Here is a 22588-nt window from a genome sequence, read left to right as displayed (position 1 = left end):
TCATTTATTTCCGCTATGAAGCCAATTGCATGCTGTCAGAATGATTTGTGTCTCATTCTATTGACCAATTATCATTTCACCCTTGCTGCCAATGTGCAATTGTAGAGGTTTTGTGATGACAGCTAGTTGACTGTTGAAAACAGTTTATCAGGCTTTATAGTGCCTGAGTGTACTGACCTCTAACAAGGAGACACTTGAGATATAAATGGAAGTTCAGCGTGTGAGGTTACAAGGTTACAGCTATAAACATCACAATATAAAGAACGTGTCTGAGTGTATGTCACAGTGGGAACAAAAGGCTGCTGTGCCAGCTATGCTTAGAGTAGTATCTCACTGGGCTGCAACCGTTGGTGACTATTTTGTGTATGACATATGTAAGGGAGTTTCCAAATTGTCTGGAAGTGTTCACTGAGGTTCTCAATTCCCTCATGTGAGTGATCAATTGTTTGATTTTTTAACATATTCAAAACATTTGTTTGAAGACTTTCTCTCAAAATACTTAGAGTTGTGGTAAGTGTCTCAAACTCTTCTGAATTTAGTTTCCGTAGTTCTAGAGTGCTAGAGCTGGGCTTTGATTGATTTACAGTAGTACTCCTTATGACAGAAAGCTTCTATTTCTAAAGGCCTGAGCACCCAGGTCTAACCATGCTGATAATGAACATTAATTATTAAAAATATTGGTTCAAATTGGCCTATCTTCATTTTAAAAGTGTGCTCCATTAGATTAATGTGGGGGTGGCTGTCAAAGTGGGCCAAGGTAGGTGCAGTGTGGGTGAAGTTGGATAATAAAATGATAAAAAAATAGGTGATGATTTTGAAAAATTGGCTTTTCCTCAAACCTCATGGAGTCTTCAGTGCAGGGTACCAGGACCTTGAGACTCAAACCAATTTTTCACTGGGCTGTGACAATTTGGAGACAAATTGCAAACGGCATTCATGAATAAGGTTCTCAAGTGTTTTGAAATGTTTGTGAGGGTTCTCAGTTTTCTTGAATGTTTCCCAGGGCTTCACTTTCATGTCACAGGAATTTTTAACTTATTTTAAAAAATGACATGACAAACTTTACATCAAAACAGTTACAGAGTTGTCATGTGCATTTGGAACCTCTCTGAAGCCATTCTTGAGTTTAGTTTTTCTAATTATAGAGTGCTAGTGTATGCAAACTTCCGACAGATTTTAGTACAAATTTTGCAGAGTTTTTACAAACATTAAGTTCTGAAAATTCAAGTATTGTTTTTTTAGTGCTCTTCCAGGGCCATGGCTGACCTTGGAAGGACCTCACGAAACTATTCAGTTGCTTGTGGCAATGTTCCCAGCTTTGAGGGTTTCTTTGTTTTGTTTTGCTTTGTTTTGTTTTGTTTTTTGCTGCTATTCATTTGGATCTCATGTGTGGGCCATTTTTTGGAAACAATTGAATGGCAGGTTTGATTTGACCCCATGCTGAGTTGCATAGCCAATTGTCAAACCCAACAACTAGTTTGCTGATTTTAGTGATAACTTTACATGCAATCACAACAAACTTACAATAAAAACTTTGCAAAACAACATAAGAGAAAAACCAAGATTATGTGATTCCATGATGTAAGCTGCACAGGCAGTATAAGTCTGAAAAATACCTTATGGTCACATTAAATGACAAAATTAGCAAGCACAGTCCAGTTTCTGTCAAATACAATGTCCAGCCCTACACACAACTGCATAAAAACCTAAAAACATATTTTAAATTTTAAATAAATTTGGCAAATAAATAGCTCCTACCTACCACAAAAGTCCATTCTTTAGTGGAGAACAATTTATCTGACCCAGGGTGCCCTGCTTGTCAGTCAAGTAAGTAGGTGGATTTGATTACCAGAGGCACTGCAACACTATTCAGTCAATCACTATTGTTATGACATGCCTGCAAAGAACACAAGAAAACAGAGACATACTGGAGGCCTCCCATGGCACTGCCCTGGGACATCAGCTTTGTCATCATATCCTTCTAACTTTGGATTTCTGACAATCTATATTAAAATTGGTTTTATTGCGCTAAAAAGCTTTTGAAACTTTTGAATTTTCTAAAAGCAAAAGCAGCTCTGAAACTCAACTTTTACCTTATATGAACAACACAGAAAATGTGTGCTAGATGAATTAGAAAAGAAAAGAAAAAACAAAGAAGCATTTAATATAATAAATATATTACAGAAAAAATCAAAACGTAAAGTTATTTAAATTTTTATCTGTTTATGCCAACCACCATAAAACTGAAGAAGAATAACTTGATGCTGAGGGGGGAATGAAGAAGCAGTCAGGGCAGCAAAAACAGCAACAAAGAATGAAATTCACTTTACAACATCCATCAGTAAATCAGAAGTGAGAACCATAGTAAAACAAAAATTGAAGGGAAAATGGCAAAAACAATGGGAAGAAGACAGCAAAGGAAAGTGGTTGTACAGGATTCAGAGAGGAGCGGGAGAAATAAGAACAGGAGGAAAGAACAGAAAAGAAGAAAGTTTAATAACCAGAGTAAAGTTTGGACAGACTGGACAAAATAGCACATTATTCAGAATACAACAATGTAATACAGGTCAATGTGATTACTGTAGATGAGGAAACAATAAAGCATGTACCACAACCTGTGGTGATCCGTAAGTCTTCTTCCTGGTGGGCGTGTCTGGCTCCTCCTACTGGCGGAGTCATTTGGCATCCACACCTACAGACGATGAGGACCATCAGAGTGGCAGTGTACTTAAGGCTGTGGTGGAGATCAGACCAACACTGGAGCATTGCTTACCTTTGTGGTTAAAAGTTTCTGAGCCTTTTTCTTATTTGAGTTTCTGAAGAATATTGCTTACCCGTGTTTTTGTGTGTTGTGCCTCACCAGAGTAACCTGCCGTCCTGAAGATCCAGTTCTGGTCCATTATCCTGCCTACTCTCGAGCTAAGTGCATGTGCCACTTACTTGAATCAGTCTGCCTCATCATCGTCTGCCTTTTCCTGTGGAGCTATATCATCTCAGTCATCTGGACACCAGTCACCGGGAACCCTCTACTAAACAAACATACCTAAGATCCTACAGCCCTTGCAGAACTCCTCCTTCCTCTCAGTAAGAAAGCATTTGGGTGAGTGTGGTATTTTGGCAATACCACACTCACCCAATCTCGTCTCCTACAAATTATCCTGTTCCTGTCCCTGCCACTCACTTACTTTTTACTGTCTTTATCCATATATCCATCTGTTCGTGGTACCTCTGCTCTTCATTAAATACAACATTTTTGTTATCAAAAATGACAGCCAGTGGCCAAGAATATGAGCAGTAAGACATGTGTCACAATGAACAGAGCAGTGAATTTACAGAAATAGGACATTGGTTACAGAGGTCATGTTCATGTTTTAAAGTCAGTAAGATCACACCTAAAACCCTTGCTTAAGTCCACACAGTCCTTTCTTTTTTAATGGAAACACTGCTGACTACTGTGGATTAGACACAGACAGGTTAATGAAAAGCGGAAATATCAATATATTTTGTTTTCAAAAGTCCTGTTACATTTTGAAAGGTTCTAGTCACTTATTTTAAACAGGCTTTGTTTTGCCATGGTAAAAATATGAAATTCATAATCAGAAATTGGTAACAATGACTTGAATTTTTGTGTACCTTCTGTGGTGAGCCACCAGCACTATAGAAAATCAAAAGTCAAATTGCCAACTGTTTTTATTGTTTGACTCCTTTGGCATCGTGATTCTCAATTTTTTGTTTTCTAAAGTTACTGGATATTGGCGCTGTCAGCTGAGAGTGTGTACACAGAGTATGTTTTTCTATTTGTCTAAATCACCTGAACTGCAGCTTTCTACAGTTTTGGTTCATTTGTGGGCTTTATTGCTTTTAGTAATTGCCCTCCACCATCATTATGTAATCCTGTCTGTGTGTGTTTATCTTTTTGTTGTCTTTGTGTATTATAATTGGGTTATTACAGGAACCCTATCTGAACGCTTTAATCAAGATTTATGAGGTTTTATTTGCAATTTGTACATGTACACAGTAATTCTATACATAAATTTTTTACAGAATTATTTTGTTCCTTTTGGTTTCAGTATATGTAGCGACAGTGTTCTTTCATCTCTACTTTTTTCCATTTGAGTTGAGCAGCTTTTTTAATGCACTTCCCTGACAACAAAAGAGCACATCTCCGTTTAGAATCCCTTGAAATATAGTGCTGTTGCTTAAAAATTTAAAGGCCAGGAATTTATATACTCTTCAGGTTACTTGTTCAAGCTGTGGCATTCATTCTAAAACCTGTCTCGTGTAAAATCCATTCAGACAGTCAACATTAAAGTATCTGTGAATCTGTGAGCACATTATCACGGGATCAGCTGAATGGAGAACTGCCATAAACATAAAAAATCCATTACAGCTGCTAATTGTCATGTCCTCGCCATGTTAAAAATGCTCTTCTTCAGTAAACTCCAAAAATAGTTTAAAAAATGCAAACATCCATGATCAGATTTCATGTGATAACTTAGAAACCTTCACATGCAAAAATACAAGTTTTGGAAGTGACTCTAATTTCTGTTCTATCAATTATGGATGTCAGTATGTGTTTATGCTGGCTTCTGCGCGATTAGCTTATAATTTACTTTTCTGTCTTACTACAATGTATTGGGGCTAATCAAAAGAAAAAAAATATATTGAGAAGGAAGATGTTTTTATTTGATAAAGTTTTGAAATTTAAGTGAGAATGTTAAAGGAAAAGAAGATCACAAATTTAAACTTTTGACTAGATATAATGTACTTTTGAGTCAAAGTCCAAATCAGTTCCACACAAGTTTAATCCTTCATGTATGTGACCAAAACATCTTTCATGTAGATCAGGCCAATAAAGACAATACGGACCCTCAAGAGGAAGGAAAGGAGGAGCGATTTGCATGTGAGTTCAGCTTGCACAAACAAAGCACTTCACTTCAGTTTAAAAGCTTAAAACTCTACCTTTTTTAAGTTTGAATTGATAAAGTTCCACAAACATAACAAAATAAAATCTAAACATAAAAGCCTGGGAAAATAAAAATGTTTTTAGCTGCTTTTAAAAAACCTCCACAGAGTCAGCAAATCTGAGCTGCAAGGGCAAACTGTTCCACAGCCTTTGGGCCACCAACTGAAAGGCCCTGTCCCCTTTAGTTTTTAGCTGTGTATGTGGAACAACCAGGAGATTCAGAGTTTGAGAATGTAGGCCACGAGTAGCAGAGTATTTTGTTAAAAGCTGACAGATATAGTCAGATGCCTGGCCATTCAAGGCTCTGCATGTCAACACAAAAACTTTAAAAGGAATTCTAAAATCAACTGGGAGCCAGTGTAGAGAATATAGAACCGGAGTGATATGACTGAATTTTGTCACAGTCTGCTGTTCCTGCCACGCCTCTGCTCACAGTTTCCATGTTCCAGTAACTTTCCACTGCATCTCCGCCCATGCCACGCCTCCTGGTTCCACGCCTCCTGCAATCTACCTGATCATCTCCACCTGGATTCCACAGTATTAAAGCTCACCCTCAACGTCTAACCAGTGCCAGATTATTGAACAGTTCTGCCTAGTAAATGTCCAGCGTTACCTCACAGTCCATGTCTGCCTCGAAACCCACGACCCCACGCCTGACTGTCGTCTCTCGCCTGCTCCTCATCGTATACTGTCTCGGACTCGGATACCTGGTAAACGACCTCTTTTCTGGAAAAACAAGAATGTAATATGTGAATCAAAGCCTAATGATAAGTCGAATGTGACACCTAGATTTTTTTTACCTTTGATTTAGCTGCTGGGCAGAAAAAGGCAATTGCTTGGCTGATATGTTGATGCAAGTGACTGGGAGCAATAATCATAGTCCTACTGGTATTTAAAACCAGAAAGTTACTGGAGAGCCAGTCACTGATACGGGACAGACATTGAATGAGGATGGCCAATCTGTCCAGTTGATGTTGTCTAAATGAAAAATACAACTGAATGTCATCAGCAGAAATATCTGAGAAGGACTGAATGATGACAGCAAGTGGAATAATGTATAAAGAAAACAAAAGTGGACCCAGGACAGAGCCTTGTGGCACCTCGCTAGTTAAGGGGGCTTCATCAGAGGAGAACCTGTCTGTCTTGACAGAAAATGTCATGTCAGATAGATAAGAAGTGATCCAGTCTAAAGCTGAGCCAGAGATACCAGCAAAGACCTTCAATCTGTGTAGCAAAGTTGCGTGGTTAACTGTATCAAAGGCGGCACTTAAAGAACTCAACACGATTGGAATGCTACTTTATGACTAAGCCTATGGAAGCATAGGTAACCATCATCCAAATTGACTCTGAAACAACTTTGAACCCAGTGTTCCAACATTCAAGAGAAAATTCTGCTATTACACCTAGAGATTGGTGAGATACAACAACAATGCTATGGCAAAGGGGAGCCAGGATGGTAGGTTGGGGGGGTATTATCATCCCCACCATCCAAATATGGGCACCAAGCTCCATTGAGCTGAGGAACTGAACACAAGGGCAGCTGACCTGAGCAGAAAGATTGTGAACAAGCTAGATACCTACGACCTGCAACCCTTGCCAAGGCTACGCAACAATGTACCCTCTGAAAGTCTGCTAGAAGATGTGAATGCAGCACTGCTAAGTATACCTACTGACACCATTACAGAGACCAATAAGCTGTTATACCACAGCAACAGTGATCCTTGACATACAGGGCTATAAGATCAAGCCTACAAGGAATAAGGAGCATTGTCCCCCATGGAGGAGGAGGCTAGAAAATAAGATCAAGGCAACTCAGAGAGAAATCAGACAGTTGTTAGAGCAACAGAAAGGTGCACTGAAAAAGGATCCATCACAGACATACAGCAACTTGTCCATTCCAGAGACTCTAGAAACTGCCAAACAACCCTTCTAAGCTCTGGCTACTCATCTGAGGAGGTACACTCAAGAAGCAGAAGCCAGGAGAATAAACAGGGTATTCTCCACTGCACCATCCAAAGTGTACTCTTAATGGCAGGGGAATAACAAGAGAGTAGATCCACCCAGAGCTGAGACTGAGCAATACTGGAGAAGCATATGGAAGGAGGCATCACACAGTGATAATGCCCCATGGCTTCAGAATCTAAGACCTGAACATACCAATCTCCCAGATCAAGAACCAGTAACCATAACAGTGGGAGACATCAAAGACTGAGTCTCAGGAATGAAAAGCTGGACTGCACCAGGGTCTGACATGACAGGGCCAGACAGTTTTGATCATAAAAGATCGCCTGAACAGGGCAATTCCTTCCAACTACTGGCCAATCACTTGCCTTTGTACAACATGGAAGCTCCTAACAAGCATCATAGTGGCTAAGATGAATAGCCACATGGGTCAATACCTGAAAGAGGCACAGAAGGGAATTGGCAACAACACCAGGGGAGTCCACAGAACTGTAGCTCGAGACTGTAAGAACAGACATACAAACCTGCATTCTAAATGCACAGAGACACTGTGACAAGATCCTGAGGCTCATTGTTGTGCCATTCATCCACAGCCATCACCTTATGTTGCAGCATGATAAAGCATGACCCCATGTTGCAAGGATCTATACACAATTCCTGGAAGCTGAAAACATCACAGTTCCCAGATGGCCAGCATAATCACCGGACATGTCACCCAGTAAGCATGTTTGGGATGCTCTGGATAGGCATATACAATACCGTGTTCCAGTTCCTGACAAAAACTTGCAACTTTACACAGCCATTGAAGGGGAATGGACCAAGATTCCGCAGGCCACAATCAACAACCTGATCAACTCAATGTGAGGGAGATGTGTTGCATTGTGTGAGGCCAATGGTTATCACACCAAATACTGACTGGTTGCTATACCTGTGAGGTGGATGGATTATCTCGGCAAAGGAGAAGTGCTCACTAACACAGGTTAACACAAATTTGTGAAAAATATGAGAGAGAAAAAGGCCATTTGTGTACATAGAAATTGATTTAGATTTTTGAGTTCAGCTAATGAAAATGGGAGCAAAAACAAAAAGTGTTGCATTTGTATTTTTGTTCTGTAGATACATAAATAGATAGATATAAATACCAAAAACGTTAGAACTTTGGAGTACAATGGCATTGGCTACCTTAGCACTTTTGTTGACTTTTTTCTTAACATTTTAACCTTATTCTCAAAACATGGCAGCAAAAAATGAAAGGTGGTGGGTGATAAGCATTCCTTCATGAAATGCTAAATGTCACAACTTATAAGAATGAGATGCACAGAGAAATGTACAAATTGACACTCACAATTCAGTCTTCTATATAAACAACTCATTAGTGTAAATTTATATATTGCTTTAAGCCTGAGCTGTTAAATGGGCTTTTATTCAATTAAAGATGATATTAAAATTCTGTGAAATTTTTTAACATAGTTTGTAGCCTTTAGTAACAATGGTAGGCCAAAAATATTGTTCCTCAATCTTCAGCAGATGTTTGATGACTTTGCTTGGAAAAAAATGGCTCTTCTGGAAGGTGACATTGACCCTGGCGGTATGCATTTGAAAAAATGCACACACTGTAACAAATAGCTACAGCTACTGCGGGCTGTTTTTTTGGGAATAGATTTATTTACTGCACAAGTGTCTTTGAGTCAGCAGGGCTGCTCTGTCAGTGTCCAAAGTGTCTTAAATCCCACTGTGTATCCGTGTGTGGCGCACCCTTGTTGCATGGAAATAGATGGCACAGGGGCTGGAGAGGGAGCAGAACACATTTCCTGCATACCTCGCTCTGTTGCCCATTCTCGCTGTTTTCCCCCTCCCACTTGGGGAAAGACAGAGACGAGAGTGGTTTACTATCAGCATGTTCTCTCACTCTCTCCCCTCTCCCCTCTCTACCTCTGACACACTCTCTCTCTCTACCGCTCTCCGTTAGTCTCCCTCAGTGAAAGACAGGGTTCTCAGAAATCCGCTATAGCTTTGTGTAATTCCCCATTTATTGTTATTTCATTGATGCTTTTGCTATCGTTTCAACTATTTTTTTATGGGATTGGATCTCTCCGCTGTGGATTTTCCAGCTGACATTCAGAATTTGGATGCTACAGAGGTGCACAAATAGAAAAGAGAATGGAGGAGAACTTTTGATACTGCTCAGAACCTTTTTCTGTAATTGTGGAATAATTTACTTTTAGCTGATTTAGGGTCAATGGTGAAGAGGTATTTGCTGTATTACAATAAATATTTAGGGTATTTCCCCATTTGACGCCTACTGGACTTTTTTTTTTTTTTACCTTTTTGATCCAGCATTTATCTTTGAGTGACTCCCTAGGATTATGTGGAAACTTTTTATGATGTGTTGGATTTTTGCTGTAAGTGCAAACTTTAGAGGAGCAAAGTGAGACAAAGGATGGCAGATGGAGCTACGATTTACTGAGTGCTGAACCTGTTCATCCAAGTTGGCAGCCCAGGTAAGAGTGAATATAGTCCAAATCACATCAAATTGTAGACAAGTGAGGAATTGTCCTTGGATAAGTCTGCACATGCATTTATGAAGGGACAGATCAGTGGGTGAGATCTAATGTGTGTAATGTAAGCCAAGGCTGGTTTGTGACTACTTCAGTCAGAAGGTAAAATACATTGTAGTGATTTGTCTGAGTCTTGACAGCTCCACATTAGTCCTGCCAAGGAGAAATTCTAGCACTGAGAGAAAAAAAAAAGTTTATTTGGCACTTGCATTATCTGTGACACTTTTGGCTCTGTTTCATCTTGAAAAATAACAGCTTAGATCAAGAACGACAGTGTAATACTTCGATGGTGACAATGATAATTTTGTGCTTAAGCTCTGATGAAGACAAAGAAAATATATGCCATGATGTTTAGGAAGGCATAAGATAGGCTGCAAACATGACATGTAACACCTGAATGTAAGACTGACTGAATACATGAATGTTGCAGAATTCATGACCATGCATCTTAGGACCAAAGCTAGAAAATGCTTTTTTAATGCCAACATTTTAAGATAATCAGTAAATATTAGCACTTTTGTTTATTTTTTAGTTATTGTTTTATGCCAATCTTAGACCTCAACTGGTAGCAAAGATATTCAAGAGTCATCAGAGTATAACTATGTGGTGGAGTGAACTATTTCTTGAAAAATATTGTGCTCCAGTGCACTCTTAATGTTTTCTTCAAGACTGCAGAGATTCAAAGTTCAACTGGGCTATTAAGAAGAAATTGTCAAGCCACAGGGTCTTAAAAATAGGGTTTATAAAAAATATGTTTTTAAAATGTCTGTTTCATATTTTGTAAATGCGTTTTGTTGAACAAAGATATACTGCCATGTTTGTCAAAAATGTTAAACTGGCTTCAGCATGTTTACCAACCCACATATGTAGATGTTTGTAATGTACATGCAAACATAAACCACCAATGCAGGAACCAGACGTCACAACATTCGTTGATTCAGAAACACCAAAAGTGTATAAATGAATGAGAAATATGATCCAACACTGCAAAGACCATCCAGACAAAGACCAATCTGGGCCTTCAGCATTGGAACTCTCAACATTGCAGATCTATTTCAAGAATTAGTACTTACCACCAAATAGCTATGCTACAATACCTCTTCAACATACTTGCTACCAGTTGTGCTCAAAAACTGGCATGAAAAAATGACCAAGAAATAAACAGAAGCGCAAATATTTACTGCTTTTTCCAAGACATCATCATTCTTGATGACAGATGAGCTGAACATACCTCTGAGGATGTCCAACCTTTTTATTCTAGGGCTTGTTGGCATATGCACAAAAGGTTTGTATTAATCCACTGGTAATGGCACTTTCACAAACCAGTTCCACAAAATGGCCCCAAACACTAGTCCGTCTTTAAGCTGCTCCTGGCTGTTTACAAATTACTAATTAAGCTGGCCACATCCGTCACAGACATGGAACTAAAAGAGGTGTGGGGCAAAAATCAGCTGCGTTGATGAAGAACACTACACAATAAATGTGTGACGAACATCTCCCTCATATCATTTTCAAAACATAACAAACTAACTCAGTCTGTGTGGTTAACCAACATTTTTAACCAAATGCAGTTTCTGTTTATCATCACTAATCTTCTTTTCAGTAATATATCTGTTTACTGTTGTTTCGGCTTTTAAATCTTGTTATGTTGCAGTGGTCATACAGATTGTTTGTCATCATTACATCACATCCTGAGCCGCAAAGCTAATTTTTTACATGTTGACTGTTAGGGCAACTGTTGCTACCTCGCTTGGTAGATCAAAAGCGCAGCAGTGGTGGGTTAGCTTCAACCCCCATGCCACCTCAACCCATTTAAAAATCACACCAAGATGGCCAGAAGGTGTCTCATTCCCGGCTAGAAGTGTTTTGAGAAAGTGCCATTAAGATAGTCCCTGTTTGGGATATGTAAGGCAAAGCACTCTGAAAGTTCCTAGGAACAACTAACCTAGGTACTTTTAATTGTGACATTTTAAATAAAGAACAAAAAATCATCAAATATACAGTACATCAGAATGACCGAACATGTACATTATTTTTTGACAAGTGTCAACATTTCTTTTATTGACACAAAATGTAAAGAAACCAAATATTAAAAGTGCCTATGTTGAATTGAATTTTTTTCGTACAGTATTTATTCCTTTTAAAGTACACACGAAGCTTCATAAATATCACTCCACCACTTTTTAAATTTCACCATAATTGTAAACATACAGTTAATATTCAAGCAACATAGTTGCAAATACTTGCCCAGCACAACAATTATTGAGTCATTTCTAAAAGCTTTAAGAACTTTCAAGGACATACTGTGTATATCTATGCCATTGGACATTAGTGTGTATTATTCAGTCAAGAAAATTTGCATGAATTCTGAGCTATTTTTAGAATTTCACTCTGAAGTGCAGGAGCAAAATGGGGGCTATCATTCTCCTCAACAGAAAGAAAGTGAAAGCTTTTAGGTCTTTGGTTCTGCCAGAATGCAAAAAGATTTTTTTTTTTTTTCAATTAAAGATAAAGCCTGAGATGAAGCTTTGGATGAAAAGCAAGTTAATCTAGTCATTATCTAATGGCCTCTTCTGTTACAAAAAGAATCCCAGGACTGACACAAAATTGGCCAGTATAGCTCTTCCCTTTGATACAAGATGCACTTCAATTTAAAAAAAAATGTTTATGAATCAGTACATATTAGAGTTGAACATATCATCTTTTTCAACTGTCCAGGCATGACAACCATGTCCATGGAGCCTGTAGGAGTCCTGGTGGAAAGGAGTGCCAATGCCACTGACTCTCCCCTGAGCTCACATCAGGATGCAGCTGCCACCTTTACCATTGGTACCATCCTCTCCATCATGTGCCTCATTGGAGTCTCAGGGAACATCTATACCCTGGTGGTCATGTGCCACTCTATGAGGACTGCAGCCTCAATGTACATCTACATAATAAACCTAGCTTTGGCAGACTTGCTGTATCTTCTCACCATCCCTTTCGTGGTCTGCACACACTTCCTAAAAGGATGGTACTTTGGAGACATAGGGTGTCGAATACTGATCAGCATTGATTTTCTGACCATGCATGCCAGCATCTTCACACTGACTGTCATGAGCACAGAACGCTATTTTGCAGTGCTCAAGCCGCTTGATACAGTCAAGCGATCCAAAAGTTACCGGAAGGCTATTGCCTTGCTAGTCTGGGCAGCTTCATTGATTCTGACTCTGCCAATGATTGTGACCATCCAGTTAATGACAGTGGGCAGCAAGGCTATGTGCCTGCCCACTTTATCCCCACTCTCTTACAAGCTTTACATCTCCTTCCTGTTTTGCACAAGCATCATCGCTCCAGGACTGATCATTGGCTATCTCTACATCCAGCTAGCACGCACTTACTGGATTTCACAAACAGAAAGCTTCAAGCTGACCAAGAAACTACCAAATCAAAAGGTCAGTGCATCACAAAATAATATATTTATGTATAAAGTTGCATACTACATCTTTACTCTTATTGATGACTGTTCTGTTATATTTTGTCCCTGAAGGTGCTGTATCTGATTTTCACCATTGTGCTTCTCTTCTGGGCATGCTTCCTGCCTTTTTGGATCTGGCAGCTGCTATGCCAATTCTACCCCTCATTGTCCCTTTCAAACAAAGCCAAACGCAACATTAACTACCTGACCACATGCCTGACATACTCTAACAGCTGCATCAACCCGTTCCTTTACACACTACTCACCAAAAACTACAAGGAGTACCTGAGGAAGCACAACAGGTCTTGGTCAGCTGGCCACTACTTCAACCGGCGGAGTCGTTTTCAGCGTTCACCACGTAGGTCGCCATCTGCCAGCAGTCAGCAGTATACTGAGAGCTTCATGCTGACGCATACAGCTTCTCTGCGAGCTCATAATAGCAGCTTGTGAGGTAGGAGCAGTTTTTATTTTTTGTTTTGTTTTGTTTTGTTTTGTTTTCTGGCCAGTGTTTGTGTTTTGTGACTTTACTCTAAGTTCTACATCTGTTTCCAGATAAAGTGGATGCTTTAGATTTATGCATATATGCTTACAGATTGCACTCCTTTATGGGCCTCTGAAAAATGTTTACATTTTTTTACTCTCTGGAATACTGTATAAACATGCCAGTATTGGATACCCGGGAGTCCTTGATGTTTATCTTTGGAATAGAATGAGCTTGAGAAACAAGTTGAGATACTTGGAAAACTTGAAGAGTCCATATCTGACAGCTAATTTTAAAAGTTTTAAAAAAGAGAAAACTAACATTTCAAACTGGAGAGACTCACAACAAAGAGAAGCTGCAATTAAATGGTTTTATTTGACATGAATGACATAAGATATTTGGTGCTCGGACCTCGCCGGAAGACGCAAGTGCCGACAATAGCAATGCGCTTTGACAAGAAGCTCAGGTTGAGCATTAAAGGTGTCTTCCCCGGGCCGGACACTGGTGGTGGAGGTTGAACAGGGGAAGGAAGCTTGAGGGAGCTGGGAAACTGGGGGTGGAGAAGGAGTGGAGGTGGGCTGAAGTTTGTCTGGTGAACGGATGGGGCCATTATGGAGGTCCTTTTAAACGAAGGCTTGCTCGCTGATTGGATAAGCTGGAGGCGCGGTCGGATGCTGATGGGCTGGAGTGGAGGTGCTTGACGCAGCGATTAGATGCAGGTGAGGCTGAAGCAGGTCTTCCAGTCTGAATTTATGCCTAGCCTTCATTATATTCAAAGTAAATATGTATTTTCTACAATTTGCATTTAATAATGATCATTTTCTTGGTGTTTGTTAAAATTAAATTTGCATTACCTCCTCAGCTCAGAGTAGATTTTCCAGCTCCTCCGTTTATATCGCCACTGAATTTTAACTTTACATGATGCTTCACTCTGTTTCTCTGATGGAAAAAGTCATAACCTTTCAGGTTTTGCTTTTGCTGCTTACTGTAAATAATCATCAGAAGCTATACATTTTAGTAATGTTCAGTAAAAATTAGAACTGAAAAGTACTGTTCTACCTTGGTATTTTAAGAAAATCTGACCTAATTTTGTTCTCTTTTTTGTCACAAATGAAAATGAGAAAATTGTCTTTTATATTTGTCACAAAACACAAAATTCACCATTAATTACTTGATGCTAAAATAAACATTTACTGTTTTGTATCACTGATACCACTAAGCTTAAAACAGTAAATATTAGAATGGTGTGGGACATGATTGTGCAAATATATCAGTCAGTATTGATCTCAGTCTCTGGAGGATGAAGGCTTTTGGGTAGTCAATCAAGGCAGAAAAACTTGCATAGATTTCAACAATCTTCAAAAATGATACTATGCACAGGCTGAATTCTGACTGATTTACAGTTACAGTTTGATCAAACAACAAACAGGGCAAGGCATCCACATTTAGCTTTAAAAACTGAGCAAGTTTACAAAAAACAAGTAAAAAGTGCATTTACTTGACAATTCATATAAATGCATGCTGAAACAGAATAATGATTCTCTTGGTCATATGAGTGGTTCTGGGAATTAAGCAGTCTTGTTTCTTGAGGAATTAAGCTGTTGCACATCCTAGCTGTTCTGGATTTGATGGAATGATATCTTCCCTCAGATGTAAGGAGATTTAACTATGCTTCCAAGGGAAACAGTGCTAAGTCACATCTTATGGGTCCCAGGTAGCAGAGACACATGCTGCACAGAGGAAATCCATGCATAGGCGCTTGCTCAGTGGAGCAGATGGAGCAGGTGCTCCCCCATTTTCTAAATTTGGGTACAAACTTGTGTTTTTGCGCCGTCACTTTTTTTGAAAGCTGAAATGTGGGGCCTCCTCCTCTGTCTAAAGTTGGTTTCTTTCATTTGATGTTAATGGCTTCCTTCACCCTTCTCTTAAACCATCTGTCTTCTTGGTCCAAAATGTGACCATTTTGGTCCTCAAAAGCGTGTCCCTTACCTGCACTTCAAGGATAAAGGGTTGCGCATTGAGTCTCGAGAATTGATTAGAACCGGGGCTAACATTCCAATTCTCTTGGAATCATTCAAAGTTTTAAATTTCAATTCCTAGTTTCGATACGCAAAAGAAGAAGCTGCAGAACAACAATGAAGAATAATCTACAGGAAGTGTGTGCACAACCATAGACGGTGTGCGCCAGCAATCAAAAGTATGGCCTAACTGTAGTCTGTGGACTGGTCGGCACGTCCTAGTCACATGACCGATTTAAATCACTTTAGCAGAAAACATTTGCTCTCTCTGAAACTCTGTTTTCATTTTTTGTCAAAAACAGAATTTAAACTTTACACCAATTTTTAAATTGTGTTGATAGGCCATGTAAAACCAGAGTTATGATAAATAATTCCCACAACATCTTTTTCTGAAAATCATTGTCACATTGGAAGCGAGTTAGAGCGAGAGGCAGCAGCAAAGCTCGAGAGTCTCAGAAAGAAAACAACCACATCATCCATCCATTCTTACCCCCAACCACAGTTTAGCTTTACGCTGTGCTGAAATACTGTTTTTTTCCCCCTATTTCTGTTTCCTATCACACATCATATCGTATGTTCTCTCACAGGCAGCTGGCTGCCTCCTCTGCAGTTTTGTAAAGAACTCCTTTTCCATAATGGAAAGTCTATAAACCTCCAAAGACTGTTGAAGGTTGATATTGATTTCCAGCAGCAACTCTCAGTCAAATCTCGTAGAATATAGACATTTGTTTGAGACTGTAACAGCAACACACTATACCATGTAGACCTGTGTTTGATAAGCACAATCCCAGAGAAAACAAAGTAGGGATTTAGTCCATTATTAAGGTGTGTTATTAAGGTTATTACATTAAAAGCATAAAAACTCTTCACCCCTCCTTTTTATAATATAGGTCATTATTATTATTATTATTATTCACTTCAGGTTATAGAGCATCAGTTGACAACCAGTTCACAAAACCATCTAACAACATTTTTCCAAAGAAAAAAAAACAAACTGGCAAAGAACAAAACTTTGTATGTCCAGATAAATAAAACCCTAGAAATTAGAGAAGATATAGTTTTGTTTTTTTTTCTTGTGATTGTACATAAAGCTAATTCAATCCAATTATAATACAGATTAAGGATACAGTATTAGATTCAGTTAGTTTATAGTTCTTTACTGAGTTGGATCATAGGCTTTCAGTACTTTAAAATCAAACCACCAAACAAAATTCATTGCTCTATCATGAACCTTTTTTTTTGCCTGCATACTGCCAGTATAATGAATATAATACAACCAGTGAACACATTCCTGTATATTTCTAGTTTCTTTTACAAATGATCATTGGCAAATTTTACATTGGTTTTGAATTTTCCAATTTAAATGTAATTCTCAGTGACATTGGACACCACCCAGTGAACCTTAACTGTCACAAGAAATCTGTAATGTTATGACTGAACTTGTAATTAATTTGTCCTTCAAAACCTCTGCTTTTTAAAATGTCAGTCTCCTTTCATTTGATAGTGTTCCAATTTTCCAGAATTCTGCCCAACTTGGAATATTGGCTCTTCTTGGATATCCTTTTACAGTCTTTCACAATATTTTAATGTGCCCAGTTCTTGGAATCAAAGAGCATTTTTTTATATTTATTCATATTTATTCCACTCATGACTTGTACATACATCTAAAGGAGCTTTAAATGTCAGATGCTGGCCAATCGTATGAGAAGAACAGAAGGTAAAGAGTGGGTTAAGCAGAATGAGTGGTGGCAAGGAGCATAAAGATGTGGTTGTACAGTCAAACCTGACAGCAGATTCAAACAGCAGAAAAGAGAGCTAATGTGCAACACAAAGGATGTCAAATTAACTTTGCTGTATAAATAAGCAAATGCAGACTCAAAGTGTATCATATGGACATACCAGAATTGTCCAGGTAAGAATTACTTAAAAGCTAGCAAAAGAAACAAAACTATCATTGCTGTAAGAGTAATTCCACTGTTCAAGGTTTATAGAAGGTTTACAATCAATTGTTGAGGGTATTGATGGTGCTTTATATTTAATTACTGTAGCGTTTGTTCAGGCTGTCTGTGCAGAATGCCAATATGCCCAGTATTGTTTCTTCCTTGTAATACAATGTAAGTGACACCAATCATAATTCACAATGGCAAAGGCATTGGCTCCAAGTTTGTGTGGACAGTAAAAAAATGCACACATAAACCCAAGACCTGTATCTGTCACTAAGAATTATCACCAAAAAAGAAACTCTGGTTTGCAAGAGAACGTGTCTTAATAAATGCATCTGTGTTTTTTTCTCTTTAAAGCATACACAATTGACATCATGATCTGTTTGAAAGCTTTCCTGGCCACAAAAAGTTAGTACAATATTTTTGTTAGCTTATTGGATTTTTTTGGTCAGTGAGTTTTAAAATTTGCCAGTTAGCATTTAAAGATGGTTAATGGTGAAAGACTGCACCACTGCACCATCAAAAAGCACAAATTTTAAACTTTTTTTTTCTACCTATTTACACTATAGCCTTTATTAGAAATAATGATAAATCTAATCACCTAATTCTCTGTTGTTGTTTTAAGACAGCAAACAATCTTCAAATCATATTCAAGATTTGACCTATTAAGACTACTCATTAATTAGTCTTTACTATTCAGGCAGTTCAAGACAGCTTCTCACGTCTAATAAATTCCTGATTAAAAGCAATGTGTCATCCTCTACTATTCATAAGGGTTACAGACAACATCTGAGAGATGATCCTTCTGAAAGAAAGCCAGAAGCAGACAATTATAATTGTCAAGATTGTTTTTCCATACGGCTCACGATCTGGACAACAGGGGTTTGCGTCAAGAGAGGTCACCAAGAGGGGTTAGGAGGGTAATGGCCACCCCTTTAAATTTGTTGGACCCCCTCAGTACAATACGATACAATTCAGCACCTAATCACAATCTGCTGTGATTTCATATGAATTTGAGTAAACACAGGGAGATTGGTGCAGTTGGTTGCAAGAAGGTTGCACAATCAAGCCCTGGTTGGGGCATTTTTCATGGAGCAGAAAAAACAAAGAATGAATGGTTGGAACATCAGTGTTGTCTTATTAAACACAGTTTGATACATAATAACCTAAACAATTGGCAAGTTATGTTAAGTTACTCTGTTTTTTGCAGCAACAACGGTAATACTAAAGTTTCTGTATTTTTTTCAGCGTTTTGCAAATTTTGACCAAATTGTACAATATACAGCTATGGGTTTTTCTGTGGAAAAATTAGAGAATTTAAATCCATGACAGAAACAAAAGAATAACTGATAAATGGTAATAAGTGTGCGTCAGGATGCACTGGCAACTCAGCAGAATGATTTTCCTACTTTATCTGCAGGAACGTTAGAGGCAAAGTAAGGCAGCTATATTATTTAAGAGTATATTCCTTTCATTTCATGCTACTGTAGGTTCAAATCAACCACAATGTTTAAGTTCCTGACTGAAATAGAACTAAACTGAAATAGACTGAAGTGGAACATGATAAAAAAAAATAACACACTTTCCAAAGAGGAATATTTACTATTTCAAATTATTGAATACAAATATATATTGATCATCAAAATTTATTTTATTCTACCACAGTATTATTCCGTTTTGTTAAACCTTAAAAAAATAGATTGTAACATTTACCGTCTATTATGCACCATAGGATTGCTTTGCACTCCTTTTATTCTGGTTTTTTTAATGCTGCATAACTCTTTCCAGGCCATTTGGAAAATCAGTTTAAGCTTAATGAGTCTCTTAAAAGTACTTAAAGCTAAAGCATGTATTTTATTACATTTCTTTTTACACAAGGATGTTAGAAGGACATTTGGAAAATGGCGTGACATCAGCACTGCCTAATATCTTTTTTTTAAATCTAATGTTATACATTATTGTATTTTTACTGTAACAAGTCCAACATGGTACCAGTTGTCTGTCAGTAAATGATGCAAATAACTTAATTTTCAGCAAACACTGATATTTCCTGCACAAGTTTCAGAAGAAATGAACCAGAAAATTAAAAAGAAAAATAAATGGAATCTAGTGATGTTTTTTTTAAATTATTTTGTGGAAAACTTGTATACGTCAATGTCAATTAGTTGTGATAAACATTTTATATCGAATTGAATCCAAAAGTTAATCAGTTCTAGATGTCTGTTCAGTTATTATTTCCTGCAAGGACAAATCTGTTGTCTGGTTAAGGAGATATTTTTGATAACAGAGTTGAGCCCAAATAATTATTTAAAAAAAAATCTTAGACAAAGATTTTTCATGATTTGTTAGCTCCTTAAGTATGTGTTGGGGATCAGTCTCAACTACTACTACACCAATTTTAAGGTCAACATCTGTAAAACTGATTGAGTTATAGCAATGTTTGTGTTTTTAAAGGTCAGTTGGCTGAAGCAGCTATCTAGAACCGCAATGACCTCAAAAGTTAGTTGTAAATATACATGCTACAACTGCTTTCTGCAGGTTTTATTAAAATTTGTTCTGTTGTTCATGAGGCATTTTGCTAACAGACAGTCATGAGCATAAACATTATCGCCTGCCTTTAGCAGCAGGCAATAATAACCCCCGTGCATGCAGTGTATGATTATAAGGAGCTCCTTCTCTATGTACATGTTTTAAAAATACAGCCATAAATCTTGTACCTTCATTGTCTCAGTGGCATACTGTTCTTGTCTTTCCTTCCAGATAAGGGAAGGAAAGTTGTCAGCAAAACAACTGGGAATTTAAAACAAAATGTAAAAAAAAAAAAAAAAAAAAACCTTCAACAAAGTATTTTATAGGGACCATTTTCTCTTTCTTGTCATTGTGCAGAAAAAATAAGTAACATATTTTTGACAAAATCTAAAATGTCAAAGTCCATTTATGCTACTCATATGCATCATGCATTAAACGGAGAGTGCTTCTTCAATATTTTAAAAGTCAATAGTGATTATGACAGCAGGACAACCTCACATGCCGGAGGTCTTTATAGAAAAAAGGAAAAACAAAACTGGAGTGCAAAGAGAACACTGAGGGGTTATCACTTTAAATGTTAGTTTAGAGTTTCTTGCGTCATACTGTTCTGTAAATGGCGCGGTTGTTTTTTCTAATGACATTTAGACCTAAATAATGCAGAAAATATGCAAACAACATGACATCAGTGTTTATGGTCAGAGGTTAGCACAAAATTCAGATCTGATTTTACTTCTGAAATCAGACATTTCAGCACTTACTGGATGAATTATTGTAAAATTTTGAAAAGAACAAGCAGTTTTCTGAGAAATGCTCTGAAATATTGCCTTGAGATTGGGATCTTGTGCTTTCCAACACAAAATTTGCAGGGGCAAGCAGTTTTACCTTTATTATTGGAGAGAGTGTGCATTACTCTTTGTGCTAATTAAAATTAAAAAAAAAAAAAAAAACAGACGCGGTAAACCAAAATACAATCAACTTTTTTGTAAAGACTTGGATTGTTTGCAGGTAACCAGCTACTTATTGTATGACCAGTGACCCAAACCATGGTCCATTACAAAACTGTATTTTAAGTCATGCCCATTATTTTGCTGCTCACCTCCACTCGCATTATGCCTGCCTCGACCCACATAATACCCACCTTGGCAGCTGCACCAATGTTTATGATTTAATATACTGGAACACACTTTTGAAATAAACATAAGCAGATTTGGACCAGTTTTGTGACAAAATATTATTTATTATCAGCATTGTTTTTAGACCTGGACATTGTTCATAACCATATGGGCAGAATTTCTGGGTGAAGACAGGGGGTAGGGTTAGGGGTAGTGTCAATCAGGCAGTAAAGGTGTTCCAGATGTCTCACTGAAAGGAGACCTCAGGGCAAACCCAGAACTCCCTGGAGAGTATATGTCTCATGACTGGCCTGGGAACAGCATTAATGAATTTATGAATGTGATTTTCTGAGACACCTCTTTTATATTTTTACAAGCAAACTGTTTTCTGCTGTTGTTTCATTTGAAGGACCCCAACATATTTCTGCAAAATGCAATCCACAAAGAACTCAAATCATTATACCTCGGTCCCACTTTTGTGAATCTATCTTGCATTTTGGTGGCGCATTGAGAGAGACATGGTTGTAAAAATGATATGTCACATCATGTCTTTATGTATCTGATACTGCAGCACATGCAGCATGATCTCCAGTAAAATCAGGTTGCCATGGATTGATTGGTCATATTTGTAAATTCCATGTCATGAATGTAGCAAATTTGAAATATCACTTAAACCTCACACACATGTGGCATCAAGACAGCAGCTGGGATCAAACAACATCCTACCTTCAAAGTAAAAGTTTTCTACATGCATTCAGGGTTGATCTCAAAAGACTCTAAACTTCTGATTACATTGAGAAATAGCTTACACAGTGACAGCAGCAGTTTATTACCGATAAGTAATAAGGCCACAGGTACAAACAAAATGCTACACCAACAACGACAAGAACACCCTACCCTTCAACCCAGGAAATACACAATATATGTAAGGGGAACCCATTGTGAAAACTACATATACATTGTTTAGACCAATGATTCCCAAAGTTGGGGTCGGGACCCCAATGTGGGTCACCTCAACACTAAGTAGGGGTCCTTAGATAATCTCCAGATATCAACCTACAATTAAAAACATAGTTTTTATTATATATTTGCACCATAATTGTGACAGAGAATTGAAATACAAATCATAAATTGATTTTAAAAAATAGCATACTGGATGTTAAGACTGTTTGTGTAGTCATTATGCTCTTCTTTAATAGGGTCATTACCATTTTTGGATATTTAAACAGCTAACAGATGGGGTCACACACACCTTTGTCATGATTAATTTATGGGTCGAAAGCTGAAAAGTTTGGAAACCACTGGTTTAGACCACGGGACTTGATGTTTCACAAAATGTTCATAATTAATCACTTTAATAACTGCTCCTCACATGATTGGCAATTTACCATAAAAGACTAAAAATGAGTGCAATGGAACTGAAGCTTAAATTTTTATTCTTAACAAATACGTATATATAATACACACACACACACACACACACATATATATATATATATATATATATATATATATATATATATATATATATATATATATATATATATATATATATCAGCTCA

At 37.7% G+C, this 22588-nt stretch overlaps 1 protein-coding gene across 3 annotated transcripts in view; it reads left to right on the top strand.

The window, feature by feature from the left end:
• The first annotated feature begins 8798 nt into the window (after window positions 1-8798).
• LOC108235824 (urotensin-2 receptor) overlaps window positions 8799-22588 on the top strand; it is an 85501-nt gene continuing 71711 nt past the window's right edge. For all 3 annotated transcript variants that reach the window (XR_001808586.3, XM_017416067.3, XM_017416068.3), the window contains exons 1-3: window positions 8799-9429; window positions 12205-12920; window positions 13016-13394. Coding sequence is in view for 2 of the 3 variants with exons in the window: in XM_017416067.3 (XP_017271556.1) it covers window positions 12207-12920; window positions 13016-13393 (1092 nt within the window). In the remaining variant the exon portion in view is untranslated. The remainder of the gene's footprint in view (window positions 9430-12204; window positions 12921-13015; window positions 13395-22588) is intronic.

Source organism: Kryptolebias marmoratus, linkage group LG17 (genome assembly GCF_001649575.2).
Source record: "Kryptolebias marmoratus isolate JLee-2015 linkage group LG17, ASM164957v2, whole genome shotgun sequence".
In the NCBI taxonomy this organism is placed as follows: Eukaryota; Metazoa; Chordata; class Actinopteri; order Cyprinodontiformes; family Rivulidae; genus Kryptolebias; species Kryptolebias marmoratus.
The sequence above is the reverse complement of the archived record's forward strand: the minus strand, read 5'-3'. Positions and strand labels throughout refer to the sequence as shown.